At 41.1% G+C, this 16,487-nt stretch overlaps 1 protein-coding gene across 1 annotated transcript; it reads right to left on the bottom strand.

Annotated features, from left to right (window-relative positions):
* Positions 1-9,824: 9,824 nt before the first annotated feature.
* Positions 9,825-14,130, bottom strand: LOC306861818 (uncharacterized protein; the record flags this gene model as incomplete). Its single annotated transcript, XM_079404306.1, is given in 5 exon segments — positions 9,825-10,076; positions 13,867-13,893; positions 13,895-13,998; positions 14,001-14,043; positions 14,047-14,130. Coding segments are annotated over 5 exon segments (510 nt in total).
* Positions 14,131-16,487: the final 2,357 nt, after the last annotated feature.

The raw sequence follows: 16,487 nt of genomic DNA, 5'->3' as shown, positions 1-16,487 counted from the left end.
AGTCACTGAATTTAAGATGTTAAATTAGTTAATTTACCCAGTAAAGGAGCGGTTGCTGGCCATTTCTGCTTTTTTTGTGTCATAACATCACTTGACTCCATGTTAACATCACCATATCAATAAGCTATTCATAATTTTTTCTACCTCATATGCTGCCATTTAAATACCCTACAACTTTTTTGCACATTCCTGTTATATTACTATTAATGTCAACAACATACTGACCTGCACATTTATATTTATATTTTTTATCTTTTATTTTATTCTTTTTATTTTTTTCTACTTTTCTTTTTCTTAATATTTGTCTATACAATTGCACTGTCCTTGGAGCGGACCTGACTTACATTTCACTGCTGGTTATACTCTGTATAATTGTGTATGTGACGAATAAAAATCTTGAATCTTGAATCTTGAATTAGAAGCTCGCTCTTCTGTCAGACTGGCGTCAGTGGCGGGAAAACGTAGTGGGCGTGGTCAACCTGTCACTTCAATCGAGAGTGGCCAATAGAAAAGTGCCTTTCATCCTGGTGCGTAGAGACCGCCCACTGACACACAGCTTCACTCGCAAGCAAAACTTTTCAACTCGCAAACAAAAGTTTTAGACCCGCAAAAAAAGAAGGCAGGAAAGAGAGCAACATTTGTGGATTAATGATGAAAAGTTTTTGAAGTGCACAAAGAAAAATATATATTTTTTAAAGATTTACACGCACTGCAAATTATTTTGTTTTCAATTACTTTAATTTAGAACCTTAAGAAGACTTTTTTTGCAAACTTGTATTTTTTAATTACAAAATAATTAGTTTTGCTCTCATATACAGAATTTTTGTTTTAATAATAAAGACACAAAAATAATTCCATACTAATAAAGCTATAATTTAATGGACATAATTCACCAAAGATAGATGACTCATCAGCTCCAGTCCATGTCTCAGTTAAAAATAAAAAGTCTAAGCCACGACATGTAAAGAAGTCATTCAAAATAAAAGTCTTATTAGACACAGACCTGGCATTAATCAGGGCCATTTTTACGTGAGAATGAACAGTTTGTATCTGTGATTGTCGGACATACTTGAGTCAGGTGTCCGATTCTGATCCAGAACGATGGACAGATGATTGACGTATCTCATATCCTACGAATGCCGAGTCAGACAAAGGCCATTATGTCCAGTCAGAAGTGTGGAAGAGCAACAAGATGATTGCGTTGAGGAAAATTCTCTCCTAATCCTAAAATGGATACCTCCGCGGTTACCCCTCTTTCTGCAACGTTTCCGCTGGTAGATGATACAGCAAGGTAAACGGTGAACACAGGTCACCGGTAGATGAGAGAATGTAGAGTGGAAACGATTATGTGTGACGCTCTTGCCAGTCTTAGGGCTTCAAAAACTGAGAGCAAGGCAGTCTCGGTTAAATGTCCACTTCTGAAACCAGACTTGTTGCTGTCGAGGAGGTTGTTCAGTGAGAGAAAGGCAGAGACTTGGTTGAACACAGCTCGTTCAAGTGTTTTTGCAATGAAAGGAAGAAGGGAAACTGGTCTGTAGGTCTCTAAAAGAGATGGGTTAAGGGTGGGTTTCTTAAGTAGTGGGGTTATACAAGCCTGTCAAAATGCTGAGGGAAAAACACCAGTGTGAAGGAATGTGTTAATGATGTGAGTGAGTGGAGGTACAACTGCAGGAGAAATGACTTGAAGGAAACGAGATGGAATAGGATCAAGTGGACAAGTGATTAGAAAGGATGAGTTTGGAGACTTCTGCCTCAGAGAGTAAAGAGAAGGATGTGAATGAGTGTATGTTTGCTGGTAAGATGTGCTTGACAGTTTGTGGTGTGGAGAATTGACAGTTAAGGACTCCTATCTCCTTCCGCGAGTTGACGAGTCATTGGATAAAATTGCTGGTTCCAAGTGGTTCTCCTCGCTAGACCTAAGAAGTGGTTATTGGCAGGTTGCCTTAAGTGCAGATTCAAGACCTAAGACCATGTTTACAACGGGGATGGGCCTTTGCCAATTTAGAACTTTGCCCTTTGGTCTTTGCAATGCTCCAGCGACCTTCGTGCGGTTCATGGAGCAGGTGCTCCTGGGTATTCTGAGGGAGTCATGCCAGGTCTATTTGGATGACATCTTAGTGCATTGAAAGGACTTTGAGTCAGCCTTGAGTGCCCTCGACCTTGTTATGACCCAGATAACTCAGGCTGGCCTGAAGCTGCATCCGGAGAAGTGCCAGCTGATGAAAAAAGCAGTGACCTTTCTGGGCCACCATGTGAGTGCAGCGGGAGTGGCCACTGATGATCAAAAGACTGAACCTGTCCACAATTGGCCGATCCCATGCAGCCTTAAGACCCTGATATACCTCAAACGAAGTTCATTTTCGTTCTTCGTTTGGGGGCAAAAAGAACTTCGAAAAGACTGAGCAACGGTATACTGTTTTCGAACATTCCAACACCCTGGAGGCGGGGTTAAGCATGTGTTACATCGCTAAACAACAGAACAACAATGGCGGCTGTGAGAGAAGAACAGTTTCGTAAACATCTGGCATTGATCTATTCAATGGCAAAGAAAAAGAACAAGAACAAGCGACTTAGATGGTATGTGCGTACACTTAACGAAAACAGAAAGAATGATGGCAAGTTTGCCCTTTTTATTCAGCAAATGCGGAGCAGATGAGGAAGTGCATTTTTCATACTTCAGAATGTGCGCCGCGCGGTTTGACGATCTCCTGAAAAGGGTATCGCCATATGTGAAGCACACAAAAATGCACAGGACACCGATTTCCACTATGGAAAGACTGGCCTTGACACTCTTGAGTACTAGCTTGTGGGGCCACGCAACAAAGTGTGACAGAAACATTCAAGATTGGACCAGGCTCGCAAGATAGTCGCGGAGATATGCGAGGCCATTTGTATAGCCTTCAAAGATGAGTTTGTCTCTGCACCCTCACAAACACGATGGGAAACCATCGCAACGGACTTTTGCGGAAAACATGTCTTGGTGAGAGCGCCAGCATGGAGAATGCCTTTGGCATTATGGCATCCCGGTTCCGGATTCTTGGTCGCCCCATCGAGAGTTCTGTTGAAAAGGCAGTGAGTATTGTTCAAGCTTGCGTGGCCCTACACAACTACCTGATATCAACAGATGTTGCGTCAGCAGAAAAAGCCAGGTACATCACACCAAAGCTGGCTGATGTCACTACGCCAACTGGTGAGGTTCGACCTGGAGATTGGAGGGGAATGACAGAGGCTGAAAGCAACTTGGTCCCTTTCGGCAGGCCTACCCATTCTGTCAGAACACAAGCTGCTACTGTGACCAGGAATGCCCTGAGAGACTTTTTCCAAACACTTGTGTTTGTTAAAATTGTGTTGTTTCACGTGAACTGCATGATCTAAGATCTAAGTGATATCTGCATGATTGTGATCTAAGATGGCGCCGCAGATGGCAGCTACAGTGCTTTGCTCTTCAGTGTTTGTACTGTTTTTGTTTGTTTTTCCTGTTTTTTATTTCTCAATCACGATCAGTTTTACCAGGGATGACCTGCTAAACAGTCAGCAGAACACACCAGAAAATCTTTTACCGGATTTTGATTATTCAGATGTTTTGCCTACCTAAATAACCTACCTAAATTAAAACGGTAACAGTTCCTGACAAAGTGTGCTACACAAACAAATTAGGTATCTTTGGAAAGAAGACATTCTAGCCTTTACTATCATCATCCTAAGTTGATAATCCTCAAAAAGATAAAAAGTTATAGACACTGACGTGCCTTGAAAAATATTTTTCCACACTGAATGTTTTTTTATTTCATATACAAATACATGAAATAAGTCCTGGAACAATCCATAAAAGTAATGGATTGAAAGCCACATGTCTCATGAGTTTATATTTCAAATTTGAAGAAGATACCATGAAAAATTAGACTCCTGCAATATTTTTTCTGAAACTATTTATAGTCCTCCCACCCCCCTGTTTGAGGAAAAATAACCACCAAATGGATTGCAGAATTATACAAACTATTTTAGTCATTATACATATTCCTCAACTATAAAATAATAGACATATTTATTTGAGCACTAAAAAATACAAAAATAATTATTTGAGTAATAAAAAAGGAAACAAAATAGAAAAAAAATGCTTTGTATATAGTATGTATACTGAAGTATTCTGATTGCCAGACATGAAGTGATATTGGCAGACATGGTCATAGAGTCAGTAATCACACGCTGATGTGCTTCCATTCAGATGATAATCATACAAATGGGCCATATAATCAATAATAGCTGATCATTGAATCACAATGATAGCCGTCATAGAGTCGGTAATAAACACGCTGATGTCCGTCCATACATATGATAATCATGCAGATACGGCCACATTCCCCACACAATACACACACACACACATATAAAAATGTAGAAGAAAAAAAAAACAGTTTTTTATGGATAAAGCAGATCGCTAAGTTACGCCCCGCTCAGATGACAGCTGCGTCACACGCTGGCAGGAGAGAGCGCCAAATTCAAATAATCTATATTCCGCTTTTCTGAGACTTTTTATTCCGTGGATGGTCTCATTCTGTTTGTAAAACTGTATGCTACAACACCGTGTTGTGTTTTTTACCACCAAGACGCTGTTTTTGAGCGTACTTTATTCCATAACGGACGCAAACAATAACTCTCCCGAAGAAATTAAATGTAAACAAAGAAATATTCATCCTTATTACAATGTTATTGTTTCGCTGGACTAAAAGTGCTCGCTGGGATGTTGTTCTGTGGACCCTTATCTTTCTAACTAAACTGGGAATTCAGCAGTGGACGCGTTTGTGGCTCGTTATTACAATGAATCTGGTATGTACTGCTTTTTTATTCTGCATGTTTTGATGTGTACTGCTTACACAAATGTAGCAAATACATTCCATATAAGCTTTCCATTGGAAAACAGCGATCTGTCGTCGATGCTTGAGGCTTAGACCTTCAGAATGATATATAGTTTGTCAAGATTAATGATATTCTTTCACGTTAAATTCATTCATAAACATTAAACTAGTGGGGAAAAAAACGCTTCAGTGCGTCGTCGCTCTGGTAAACGTTAACAGGTTAATAAAGCAAAACTCTCCAGCGAACTGCCAAAATATAGACAGCACATCACATGTCCCACCAGAGACAGTAATATGGGACCCTGGACCACAAAACCAGTCTTAAGTCGCTGGGGTATATTTGTAGCAATAGCCAAAAATACATTGTATGGGTCAAAATTATTGAATTTATTTTATGCCAAAAATCATTAGGACATTAAGTAAAGATCACGTTCCATGAAGATATATTGTAAATTTCCTACTGTAAATATATCAAAACTTATTTTTTGATTAGTAATATGCATTGATAAGAACTTAATTTGGACAACTTTAAAGGCGATTTTCTCAATATTGTTTTTTTTTTTTTTTGCACCTTCAGATTCCAGATATTCAAATAGTTGTATCTCGGCCAAATATTGTCCTAACAAACCATACATCAATGGAAAGCTTATTTATTCAGCTTTCAGATGATGTATAAATCTTGACACTTATGAATGGTTTTGTGGTTAAGGGTCACATATATTGGATCACTGTTACACAGCGATAAAAGACGCATATCACTCTGTCCCACGAGCAGCTTTAGGACTCTCTGATCACTGTTTGGTTCATCTCATACCGACCTACAGGCAGAAACTTAAATCTGCTAAACCTGTATTAAGAACTGTTAAAAGAAGGACTAATGAAACAGAGCGGGTTTTACAAGACTGTTTCAACCTTACTGATTGGACTGTTTTTGAAGCTGCTGCAAACGAGCTCACAGAGACTGTAACATCTTATATCAGTTTCTGTGAGGATATGTGCATTCCTACCAAGACTCATCTTACTCAACTTACAACAATGACAAACCATGGTTCACTGCAAAACTCAGCTCCATCAGGCCAAAAAAGATGCTTACAGAAAGGAGGATAAAGTCTTGTATAAACAGGCCAAATACACACTGGAAAAGGAGATCAGAGTGGCAAAGAGGAAATATTCTGGCAAGCTAAGGAACAAATTCTCTTCCAGTGATTCTGCTTCAGTGTGGAAAGGAATGAAAGATATCACCAGTTACAAGATACTATTCCCCAGCACTCTTGAGAATCAACAACTGGCAGAATGAGTTCTACTGCAGGATTGAGAAAACACCCCACACCCGCCCTGGACACCTCTCCACACAACCATTAACACCCCCAGCAATCCCCCTCTCCCTCAAACCTGCAATTCAGATCAGTGAAGATGACGTGCGCCAGGTCTTCAGAAAGAACAAAAGAAGGAAAGCACCAGGCCCAGACGGTATGTCACCAGCCTGCATAAAAATCTATGCTGACCAGTTGGCCCCCATCTTCACACAGATCTTCAACAGATCACTGGAGCTGTGCAAAGTCCCCTCATGCTTCAAACGCTCCACCATCATCCCTGTCCCAAATAAACCCAAAATTACTGGACTTAATGACTACAGACATGTGGCTCTAACGTCTGTGGCCATGAAATCATTTGAAAGACTGGTTTTGGCTTATCTGAAGGCCTCCACTGGACCCTTACTGGACCCCCTGCAGTTTGCCTACAGAGCAAACAGGTCTGTGGATGATGCAGTCAACATGGGACTGCACTTCATCCTGCAGCATCTGGACATACCAGGGACTTATGTGAGAATCCTGTTTATAGACTTCAGCTCCGCTTTTAACACCCTTCAGAATAAACTGACACTGCTCTCCGTCCCCACCTTCATCTGTCAGTGGATCACAAACTTCCTGACAGACAGGCAGCAGCTAGTGAGTTTTGAGCATGTTAAGCTCCAGGTTGTTAAGAATGCACCAGATAACCAGCTCCTTAACCTCGTGTCTGTAAGCAGACTCATCACCGTCCTGGATGAGGCCGTTCAGTGTGGTGTCGTCTGCAAACTTCAAGAGCTTGACAGAGGGGTCTTTAGATGGGCAGTTGTTTGTGTAGAGGGAGAAGAGCAGTGGGGAGAGAATGCAGCCCTGAGGAGCTCCAGTGCTGATGGTGCGGGTGCTGGATGAGAATTTTCCCAGCCTCACTAGCTGCTGCCTGTCTGTCAGGAAGTTGGTGATCCACTGACAGACGAAGGTGGGGACGGAGAGCAGTGTCAGTTTATTCTGAAGGGTGTTAAAAGCGGAGCTGAAGTCTACAAACAGGATTCTCACATAAGTCCCTGGTATGTCCAGATGCTGCAGGATGAAGTGCAGTAAAAATCTGAGTTTATTTGCTCAACCATTACTGTAAAATCATGTGTAATGATTACAAATTTTACCATTTGTAAAACACATTTTCTTTAGTAGTTTCAGTTGAATGTATGATGAAGCACAATAATGAAGTCTATCTAGGTGTGAGACAGGTACCTGACCAAACTGACCATTCAGTTTGGTACAGACAAAATAATAATGATTAGGAACAATTCAGAGTTGAGTATCGTGCTTGCAATACAAAAGAAACATTCTATTTCCATACCCAGTCCTCTATGAGAAATGTGAATGGCTCATAGTCTGAAAAACTTAGCTTTAAGTGAAAAACAACTAATTATTGGAGTCATTTCAGTAACACAAACTGTGAGCAGACAGACACAGGACACAGAGGTTAGTGCAATACAATCAACAGGTTTATTGAGTAGTGTCCAGGTAAGCAGGCGACGAATGGGAATGTCTCTAGGGGCTTATCTGTGTGTGAATGTCCTTTTTCCTTTTCCAGGGGATCCAGAGGTAACAGTTGTAACATTTGGACCAATCGGACACACAACTATTTGTTATATTTAACAAATAATCTCTTATGCCCCCTCACCTAACCCAAAAGGCCAACTATGAGGGTCTGTGGACCCTTCCCCCGAAATGCCTCTAACACCTAAGGAAGGCAGAACAGGCCTCTGGTTCCATGGCAACCCATCTGATAACACTTGTTTTATTGCTCAAAAGAAATGTGGGCAGACCAACTCACTCCATTTCCCCTTAGGAAAGAGACATTAAAATGGACTCTTCTCTAATTAATTCATAGAAAAACCTTTCTTTGAATGACCACACATACCTTCAGGTCATTGTGTATATTATTACTGTTCTTGTATATGTTTTTGTGTATCGTATCCTGTTTTATGCATGCTTATTACAGAACACTAGTTAATATTATCTCATGTATATCATGTTTGGTCTCTATCAATTCGTCTTCGGATGATCTAATTGAGAGTGTATATTATATGTCGATACCTATGCAACATATAAGTGTTCTAAGAATCTTTAATAGTTTGTATATCGACGTCAAATCCGGTTCATATCCAAATTACCATGCATGGAGACAAAGAGTCGAAAACTTTCCCTCCAAAAATTCAAGTCACCATAGGCTCTCCGACTCCCCATAGGTGTGACCTCTTTAGCAGATAAAGCTCTCACGTAAGTGATGCCCCTGCAGTCTGCGGTTTTGTTGTGAGCTAGAAATTATTCTGGACCCTCAAAGTTTTTGTGCCAGGCCTTACGGCCTTGACTTTCCATTCAACAAAGGATCCTCTGACCTCAGCAGATCTCTTTCTTAGCTCTTTTTCCACTTTCTACCTGGAAAGAACATTTCTACCTCAGAACATATTTGGAATTCATCACTCTTCAACCCGGAAGAACGTGATCGGGAATCCAAAACCTTGAAACCATTAAGACTTTCATCTGAGACTGCATTCCAGACACTCATCACAACCAAATGCATTGCAAGTATTGTACATTTAAACTAAACAAAACAGAGTTATTAGTACAAATTATAGACCCCATTATAAACGGCGCTGATGGTTTTACTCCGGTGGTTAAATGACTTTTTCCATAACTGCATTCTCTGGTTTTCCTGATGGTTTCATCCATCAACTCTCATTTGCCCTTTCCCCATGTATGAGTGATTGTACGCATTTATGTTTGTTTGTTTGTTTGTTAGACTAGTTTGCGTTAGTGTTTAGTTAATAAAAGTTGTGTGCACAAATTACATGAGTTTTTGGTTCTGCCTTGCAAATTAATATCCCTTTACGATTTTGACCCTTACTACATGCTCGAATGTATTAATACTTAGGAAAGTGTTTTCTGTGGCCAAGAAAATATCCTTTCTTAGAGTTGATATGAACTTGCACTGAATGTTCGCTGGACGAACAGATCAGTTGATGGCAATTTAATTCTGCTACACTTATTACTGTCAGCCGATATAAATAATTGTACTTAATCATAATTAATTGAAATTACTTATATACAATTCCCTTTTGAGCTATATAAATTGTTACACAGTGGAGCGTGGAGACGGTGGAGAACTGGAATGGTGGAGAATAGGGATAGGAACACTGGAGCAACTGTTAGGTAGACAAACGGTAAGTGGGTCAGGTTAGTCAACATGGAAAGTTTGAGACCAGACAGTGAGTGAACGGGGAGAGTGCAAGGATATAATGCTGCTGATTAGTGCTGACAGGTGGCAGTGATCAGAAATCGGGGCATTGGGATCTGATGAGTGTCGTGGGTGGAGACTGCGGTGACTGTGGTGACTCTCTGACACAAACCTATTTGTTACTTTAATATTGCTCATTTCATTTATTAAACTGGGTAAGTTATTACACCTTTTGTATACTTTGTATGGTGTTATGATGTAATTTTGATAAAACCAAAAGTTTATTATTGTATGTTCTTTTGGCACTTCATTTATTGCAACTTTTCAATTGCCTTATTGAAAAACAACAGCTGCAGCAGTGTGGTGTAGTAACATTTATTTGAAACACCAAAACCACAATTTTTTTACACAAGAGAGCTTATAAAAAACAAACAGTCTCTAATGTGTTGTGCCACTGTCTTGCTCATCCAGTAGCTGCATCTCAATATCAAACATAATGTCTTGTATGCGTTTTTTGTAGATGGTACAGTGTTGTAGCAGTAGTTTGCGCATGAAATCTGCAACAATCTGTGCGTGCCTATCAAAATTGTCAGTTTTGTCTTTCTCAAGGAAAGTAAGTAGATGTCCAATGCCATCATCCACACTGTCCCTTCTACTTTTCCTTTTGTTGCATGGCACAGAAAACCACAACTTGACCCCAAAGATTTAGTTAATTACAGACCGATCTCAAATCTCCCTTTTCTGTCAAAGATACTAGATAAGGTAGTATCCTCGCAATTATATTCCTTCTTACTGTAACGTAATAAAAGTAATATTAATATGTAATTTAAAGAAATAGTTTAATTTAGCTCAAAGGGAATCATTTATGATTTTATAGCGGTTTGAACAGAATCACTGTTACGGCGATTCACTGAACGAGCCTTATAACAAACTCTGCACTGGATATTATAATCCAAAATATAGTGAAAACACTATTAAACAGCACAGTAACTAGATCGGCAGATTAAGACATTAACTTGTGAGCACAAAACACAAGATACTTCTCTTTTCAATATAAATAAGATTTTATTTAGTTTATGTCTCAGGTTTACATATAATCTAACACATGAACACAAGCATTCATACATTCACACGTTGCAGAAAGAGAGAAAGTAAGGAAAGGATGAGTTTAAGAGAATGGGAATGTGAAATCCCAAGTTTACAGCAATATGTTCAATTGCATAGACCTGAACAACCATCAATCACTTATTTAACCCTTGCTTTGAGTTTCTCAATGAGGCTAAAATTTATATTAAAGCATGAATTTTCACACTCATACATACCAAACACGCATCTGAATCCTTCAGCTATTCAATAGTGATAAAAAAACATACATAATATTTTATTAAAGCATGATAATCTAATGTGTAGTTTACAAACATAATATAGGTTATTTCTATGCAGAGAAATAACTTGTATGTCCTTTTAAGATGATTTTTAGTACATGTGAACAGATTGTCTCTATGAACAAAGGACTTTCAGTCTGGTTCTTTGTCTTCTGTGTGTGGAGACCCACCCAAGAGAGTCTGTAGCTTGTGGTTTTCTATCACAGGTTTACATGTGACCATCAGTCTTGATTACTTGCAACAAATTTGACAGTCTCCTTCCTGAATTTAAATGATCAATAAGTGTTCTTTTGTCTCAAGGTTGTAAGCTATTCTGTGAAAGAGGCTTGCTGGTTAGTTTGCTTGTTAGGAGCCATGAATCCGATTTATGACGTTGTCCTGTTACAGCTTTAAAGCCTCTCTGCATTCCAGCTCCTCAGGTTTCAATGTTCTGATGCATCTTAAATTCGTCTGATTCAGTCTCTGATATCTTACATTAGAGAAAAATAGTATTTGTGAGGAATTCCAGTCAGGATTTAGACGGTATCATAGTACTGAGACTGCTCTCATTAGAGTTACAAATGACCTGCTTCTATCATATGATTGTGGTTGTATCTCTTTATTAGTTCTACTGGATCTTAGCTCTGCGTTCGACACTATCAACTACAACATTCTTTAAATAGACTAGAACACTTTGTTGGCATTAGTGGAAGTGCATTAGCATGGTTCAAATCGTACTTATCTGAATGCCATCAGTTCGTAGCAGTGAATGAAGAGGTATCATATCAATCACAAGTGCAGTACGGAGTACCTCAGGGCTCAGTACTAGGGCCGTTACTTTTCACGCTTTACATGTTACCCTTGGGAGATATTATCAGGAGACATGGTGTTAGCTTTCACTGTTATGCTGATGATACTCAGCTCTATATTTATTTGCGGCCCAGTGAAACACACCAAATTGAGAAACTAACGGAATGCATAGTCGATATAAAAAACTGGATGACAAGTAACATCTTACTGCTACACACCGAGGTGTTAATTATCAGACCTAAAAACCACACATGTAATAACCTAGAACACTATCTAACACTTGACGGCTGCTCTGTCAATTCTTCTTCATCAGTTAGGAACCTAGGTGTGCTGTTTGATAGCAATCTTTCATTTGAAAGCCATGTTTCTAGCATCTGTAAAACTGTGTTTTTCCATCTCAAAAACATATCTAAATTGCGACCTATGCTCTCAACGTTAAATGCAGAAATACTAATTCATGCATTTATGACCTCAAGGTTAGACTATTGTAATGCTTTACTGGGTGGTTGTTCTGCACGCATGATCAACAAATTACAGTTGGTCCAAAATGCAGCAGCTAGAGTCCTTACTAGAACCAGGAAGTACGACCATATTAGCCCGGTTCTGTCAACACTTCATTGGCTCCCCATCAAACATTGTATAGATTTTAAAATCTTGTTAATTACTTATAAAGCCCTGAATGGCTTAGCTCCTCAGTACTTGAGCAAGCTCTTATCACATTATAGTCCTCCACGTCTGTTGCGTTCTCAAAACTCTGGCCATTTGATAATACCTAGAATATCAAAATCGACTGCGGGCGGCAGATCCTTTTCCTATTTAGCACCCAAACTCTGGAACAATCTACCTAATACTGTTAGGGAGGCAGACACACTCTGTCAGTTTAAATCTAGATTAAAGACACATTTCTTTAACCTGGCTTACACATAACACACTAATACACTTCTATTATTCAAATCCGTTAAAGGATTGTTAGGCTGCATCAATTAGATCAACCGGAACCGGGAACACTCCCCATAACACATGATGTACTCATTACATCATAAGAAGAATGGCATCTACACTAATATTTGTCTGTTTCAATTCTGTTTCTCAGTCCGTGTCCGTATCAGATTGTGGATCGGCGCCGGGAGAGGACACCAGGCGTTGGCGTAGGCCGGACACCTGGAAGAGCCCGGGGACATATCCCCAGTCACCGTAGCCACCCGATCCAGTCCGTATCCAGATCAGATGGTGGATCAGAACCCAGAGATGACTTCTACAGCTCTGAACGTTAGCGGAGACAGGACACCGAGATGAGCGCCAGAGACAGATCCCCAGTGAGGACCCCACCACTTAGACAGCCATCGGGAAAGACCACTGGAACCAGTTGAGCCCTTACAATCTGACTTTGCTGCAGTTGGAATTGAACTGCTGGTTTGTTTGGCCAGAGGAGAACTGGCCCCCCGACTGAGCCTGGTTTCTCCCAAGGTTTTTTTCTCCATTCTGTCACCGATGGCGTTTTGGTTCCTTGCCGCTGTCGCCTCTGGCTTGAAGTTGGGGACACTTCATTTCCAGTGATATTGTCGACCTGATTGCAAAGACACTATTTAAACTGAACTGAGCTGGATGATGACATCACTGAATTCAATAATGAAATGCCTTTAACTGAAAATCTTTTTTTAATCTTTTAATTTTACATTACTGACACACTATTTTCCTTTTTTGATACTGTGCAGTTGCTTTGACGCAATTTACATTGTTAAAAGTGCTATATAAATAAAGGTGACTTGACAGAAGGGAGTGAAGATGGAGATGGCTGCGTCATTGAATTTGTAGCAGCTTTGCATGGAGTACTTGACCTCTGCAATACTGAAGTACCAAAGTCATCCAGGGAAATGGTTGAGCATTGCTCATCTTCCTCACTGTCACTGGTGGGACCAGATGATGATGACGGTGGGACTGTGGATGGAGACGATGTGGATGGAAACGATTCATCAGCCACCACTTTTTTTAGAGTCATCACTTTCAAACTACAGTACATAGAAGAATAACATTTTAATGAAAGTAAATCAGACAAAATGAACACTGTGTTACACAAGCACCAACAAGTGTGGATTTTTTGCAGATATATAACTCATGTAGCTAGCAATCGCCAATGTTCAATAAAGAAAATAACTGAGGTCAATCAATAAACTAGTTTTATTAGAAAAATAAGCTGTTAAAAATATAAATACTACAATTTGCTAACTACAAACGAATTTGCAGCACAAACATATCACCAATTGATTAGCGTGTAGTTTACCTTTTCAAAACATGATATGTTGGACAGGTCTGAGCCATGACATCTCCAAAAAATAGCCTGGGTACTTTGGTACTCGCCACTTCATCTCCACTCTTTCCTTTCATTATTTTCATTGCTTTGGAAAACTTGCCTAGGATGTTTCTCCACGTCGCTTTGTATCAAGCTTCATTGCAATTTCTTTCCAGGAATTGAAAGCCTTCTCCTAGTCTTTAAAATCTCTCCGTGAGCGATCGTACAGGTGCGGATACATCTGTACCAACTCTGCTACTCGACCCTCCAGTGTATTCATGTTGCTAACTTGGTGTTGTTGTTTTGGATGTTGTTCTCCTGTCTGACTTCTGCTGAATGAGAAATGAACCGGGGGGGGGCTGTTGTCTTTCCAGGAGTCAGAGGGACAGGTGGCTCGGTGAATAGAACGCCTGCAGGAGTTTCAATTCACCGTCCAGCATCAGAAGGCGGAGATTTATCAGAATGTGGATTGTCAAGATGCATTTGTAGGGCAACTTGCCCACAGTGTGAGCGGCTTGCTGGATATACGGGGCAGGATTTGGCTGACTAGATCCCAGAAATGCAGACGGTGTCATCTTGTTGTGCAGTGCTGCCGGATTAAAATGTAGAGTGGGTCATTGAACAGCATAAGGACTCCGAACTACTGGTAGTCATCAACTTTTTAAGGGTGGAGGCCTGCGTGGGAACATGTTGCTGCTTTTGTGCCAGTGGTGAGGGGACTGTGGTCCATGCGAGATGGCCTGGAATTGAATATGGGAGTGTTACAGAGGAGATCCGTGGAACCCGCAACTGGCATAACCATGTGGCAGACGGTAGTGCCCAAGGCTTGTCACCACTTGGTTTTGGAAGAAATGCATGGACAGCCGGGGTAGGACATTTTGGGGTGAACAAAACATTGAAAAAGGTGTGGCAAGAGTTCTACTGAAACACCTGTCGTAGGGATGTAGAGTCCTACTTACGGTGATGTGATGCTTGCATTGCCATGCCCCCCTGCAACAACGTCTGGTCGGTTGTCCCATGGATCATGTGGCTGTGGATGTGTTGGGACCATTTCCACAGACCTCTAAAGGAAATCGGTTTGTGGTGGTCACCATGGACTATTTTGCAAAATGGCCGGAGGCTTATGCTGTTCCCAATCAGGAAGCAGGGACAGTGGCAGAAGTCCTGCTTGAAGGCATGTTTGCTCACTTTGGAGTTCCCAAAATGCATACCAATCAGGTAAGGAACTTTGAGTCCCAACTGTTCTCTGAGTTCTATCAACAGTTGGGCATCCGGAAGACGAGGACAACCCTGTTGCACCCCCAGAGGGATGGGCTAGTGGAGCTCTATAGCCGGACACTTGCCACCCAACTGTCCCTGTGTTTGAGCCAGGATCAAAACTACTGGGATCTGCAGTTACCAGTAGTTCTGCTTGCTAATCGGAGTGCGGTACAAGAGACAACTGGGTGTACACCAGTGCTTCTCATGCTGGGCAGAGAACTGAGGACCCCAACTTCCTTGCTGATGGGTCACCCACCAGACACACTAGATGCACCACCTGGGTTGGAGTACACCCATCAGTTACAGGACTGGTTCAGCCCATGAGTTTGCTCGTTGTCAAGAGCTGCAGGCAGGCATCCGCCAGAAACGAGCATATGACCATCACTGCACGGAATGGGATTTCAATGCAGGAGAGCTTGTATGTGTGTATGGGCCTAAGAGACAGAAGGGACGCTCGCCTAAATTGGATTGTGCCTGGGGGACCCTGTTGTGTGGTGAAGAGGCTTGGAGAGTCTGTTTATCGGGTGAGAAAGAAGCCTGGAGGTCATACTGTGGTTTTGCATCGGGACTGGCAGGCCCCATACCAAGGAGAACAGCAACCCTTCAGTAATAGAAGACTGTTGGGGCAACCCATCCTCATCCAGGAGCTGAACACGCAGCACCGGACAATGGGTGGGGAACCTCAGCAGGCTGTGAAGAGCGTGACCTCATAACCCAGGCTTCCGGGGGCCACTCCTGGAGGAGTTGAACATGCAGCGTCAGGGGATCTGGGGTTCCCCTGGAGCAGTCTGGGTTGGAGGCACCTGAAGATCTAAATTCAGCAGCTGAATTTTGGAGCTGACTCCCCACAACAACCATTCCCTTTAAACAGACTTCTTTACTGCCTAATGGTTAGCCAGCTGATGTACTTTTGGAAAACATAAAAAAATAAAAAAATAGTATGACTTACAGAAGGTATACTTAACTAAGAATGTTTTGGGGAAACACGTATTAATGATAAGTTACTGACTTGCTTACTGGATGATTGTACAGTAACTGCACTATAGAGGAGAATATGTATTACTGAACTCTCAGGAACATAAAGTGCTGAGTGCTTCAGGTCTGATTTACCTGACTCTGGTGCTGTGCATTTGTCATACAGTACCTACCTAGAACTGCTCTGAACTTGTGTGTGTGTGTGTGTGTGTGTGTGTGAGAGAGAGAGAGAGAGAGAGAGAGAGAGAGAGAGAGAGAGAGAGAGGATATGTTCGTGTAGATCCACACCTATGCCATTTTTCTTCACTTCTGAGCAGCACAAGGTTCACAAGGTTTCATCATTTTGTTTACAGTGAAGCACACAGTTGTGGTAAATCCTCTATTAACAGTTACCATTATCAG

This window comes from Barbus barbus, assembly GCF_936440315.1.
Source record: "Barbus barbus genome assembly, chromosome: 42".
Taxonomy (NCBI): Eukaryota; Metazoa; Chordata; class Actinopteri; order Cypriniformes; family Cyprinidae; genus Barbus; species Barbus barbus.
Note: the sequence above shows the minus strand (reverse complement) of the source record. Positions and strands in the feature narration are given on the sequence as shown.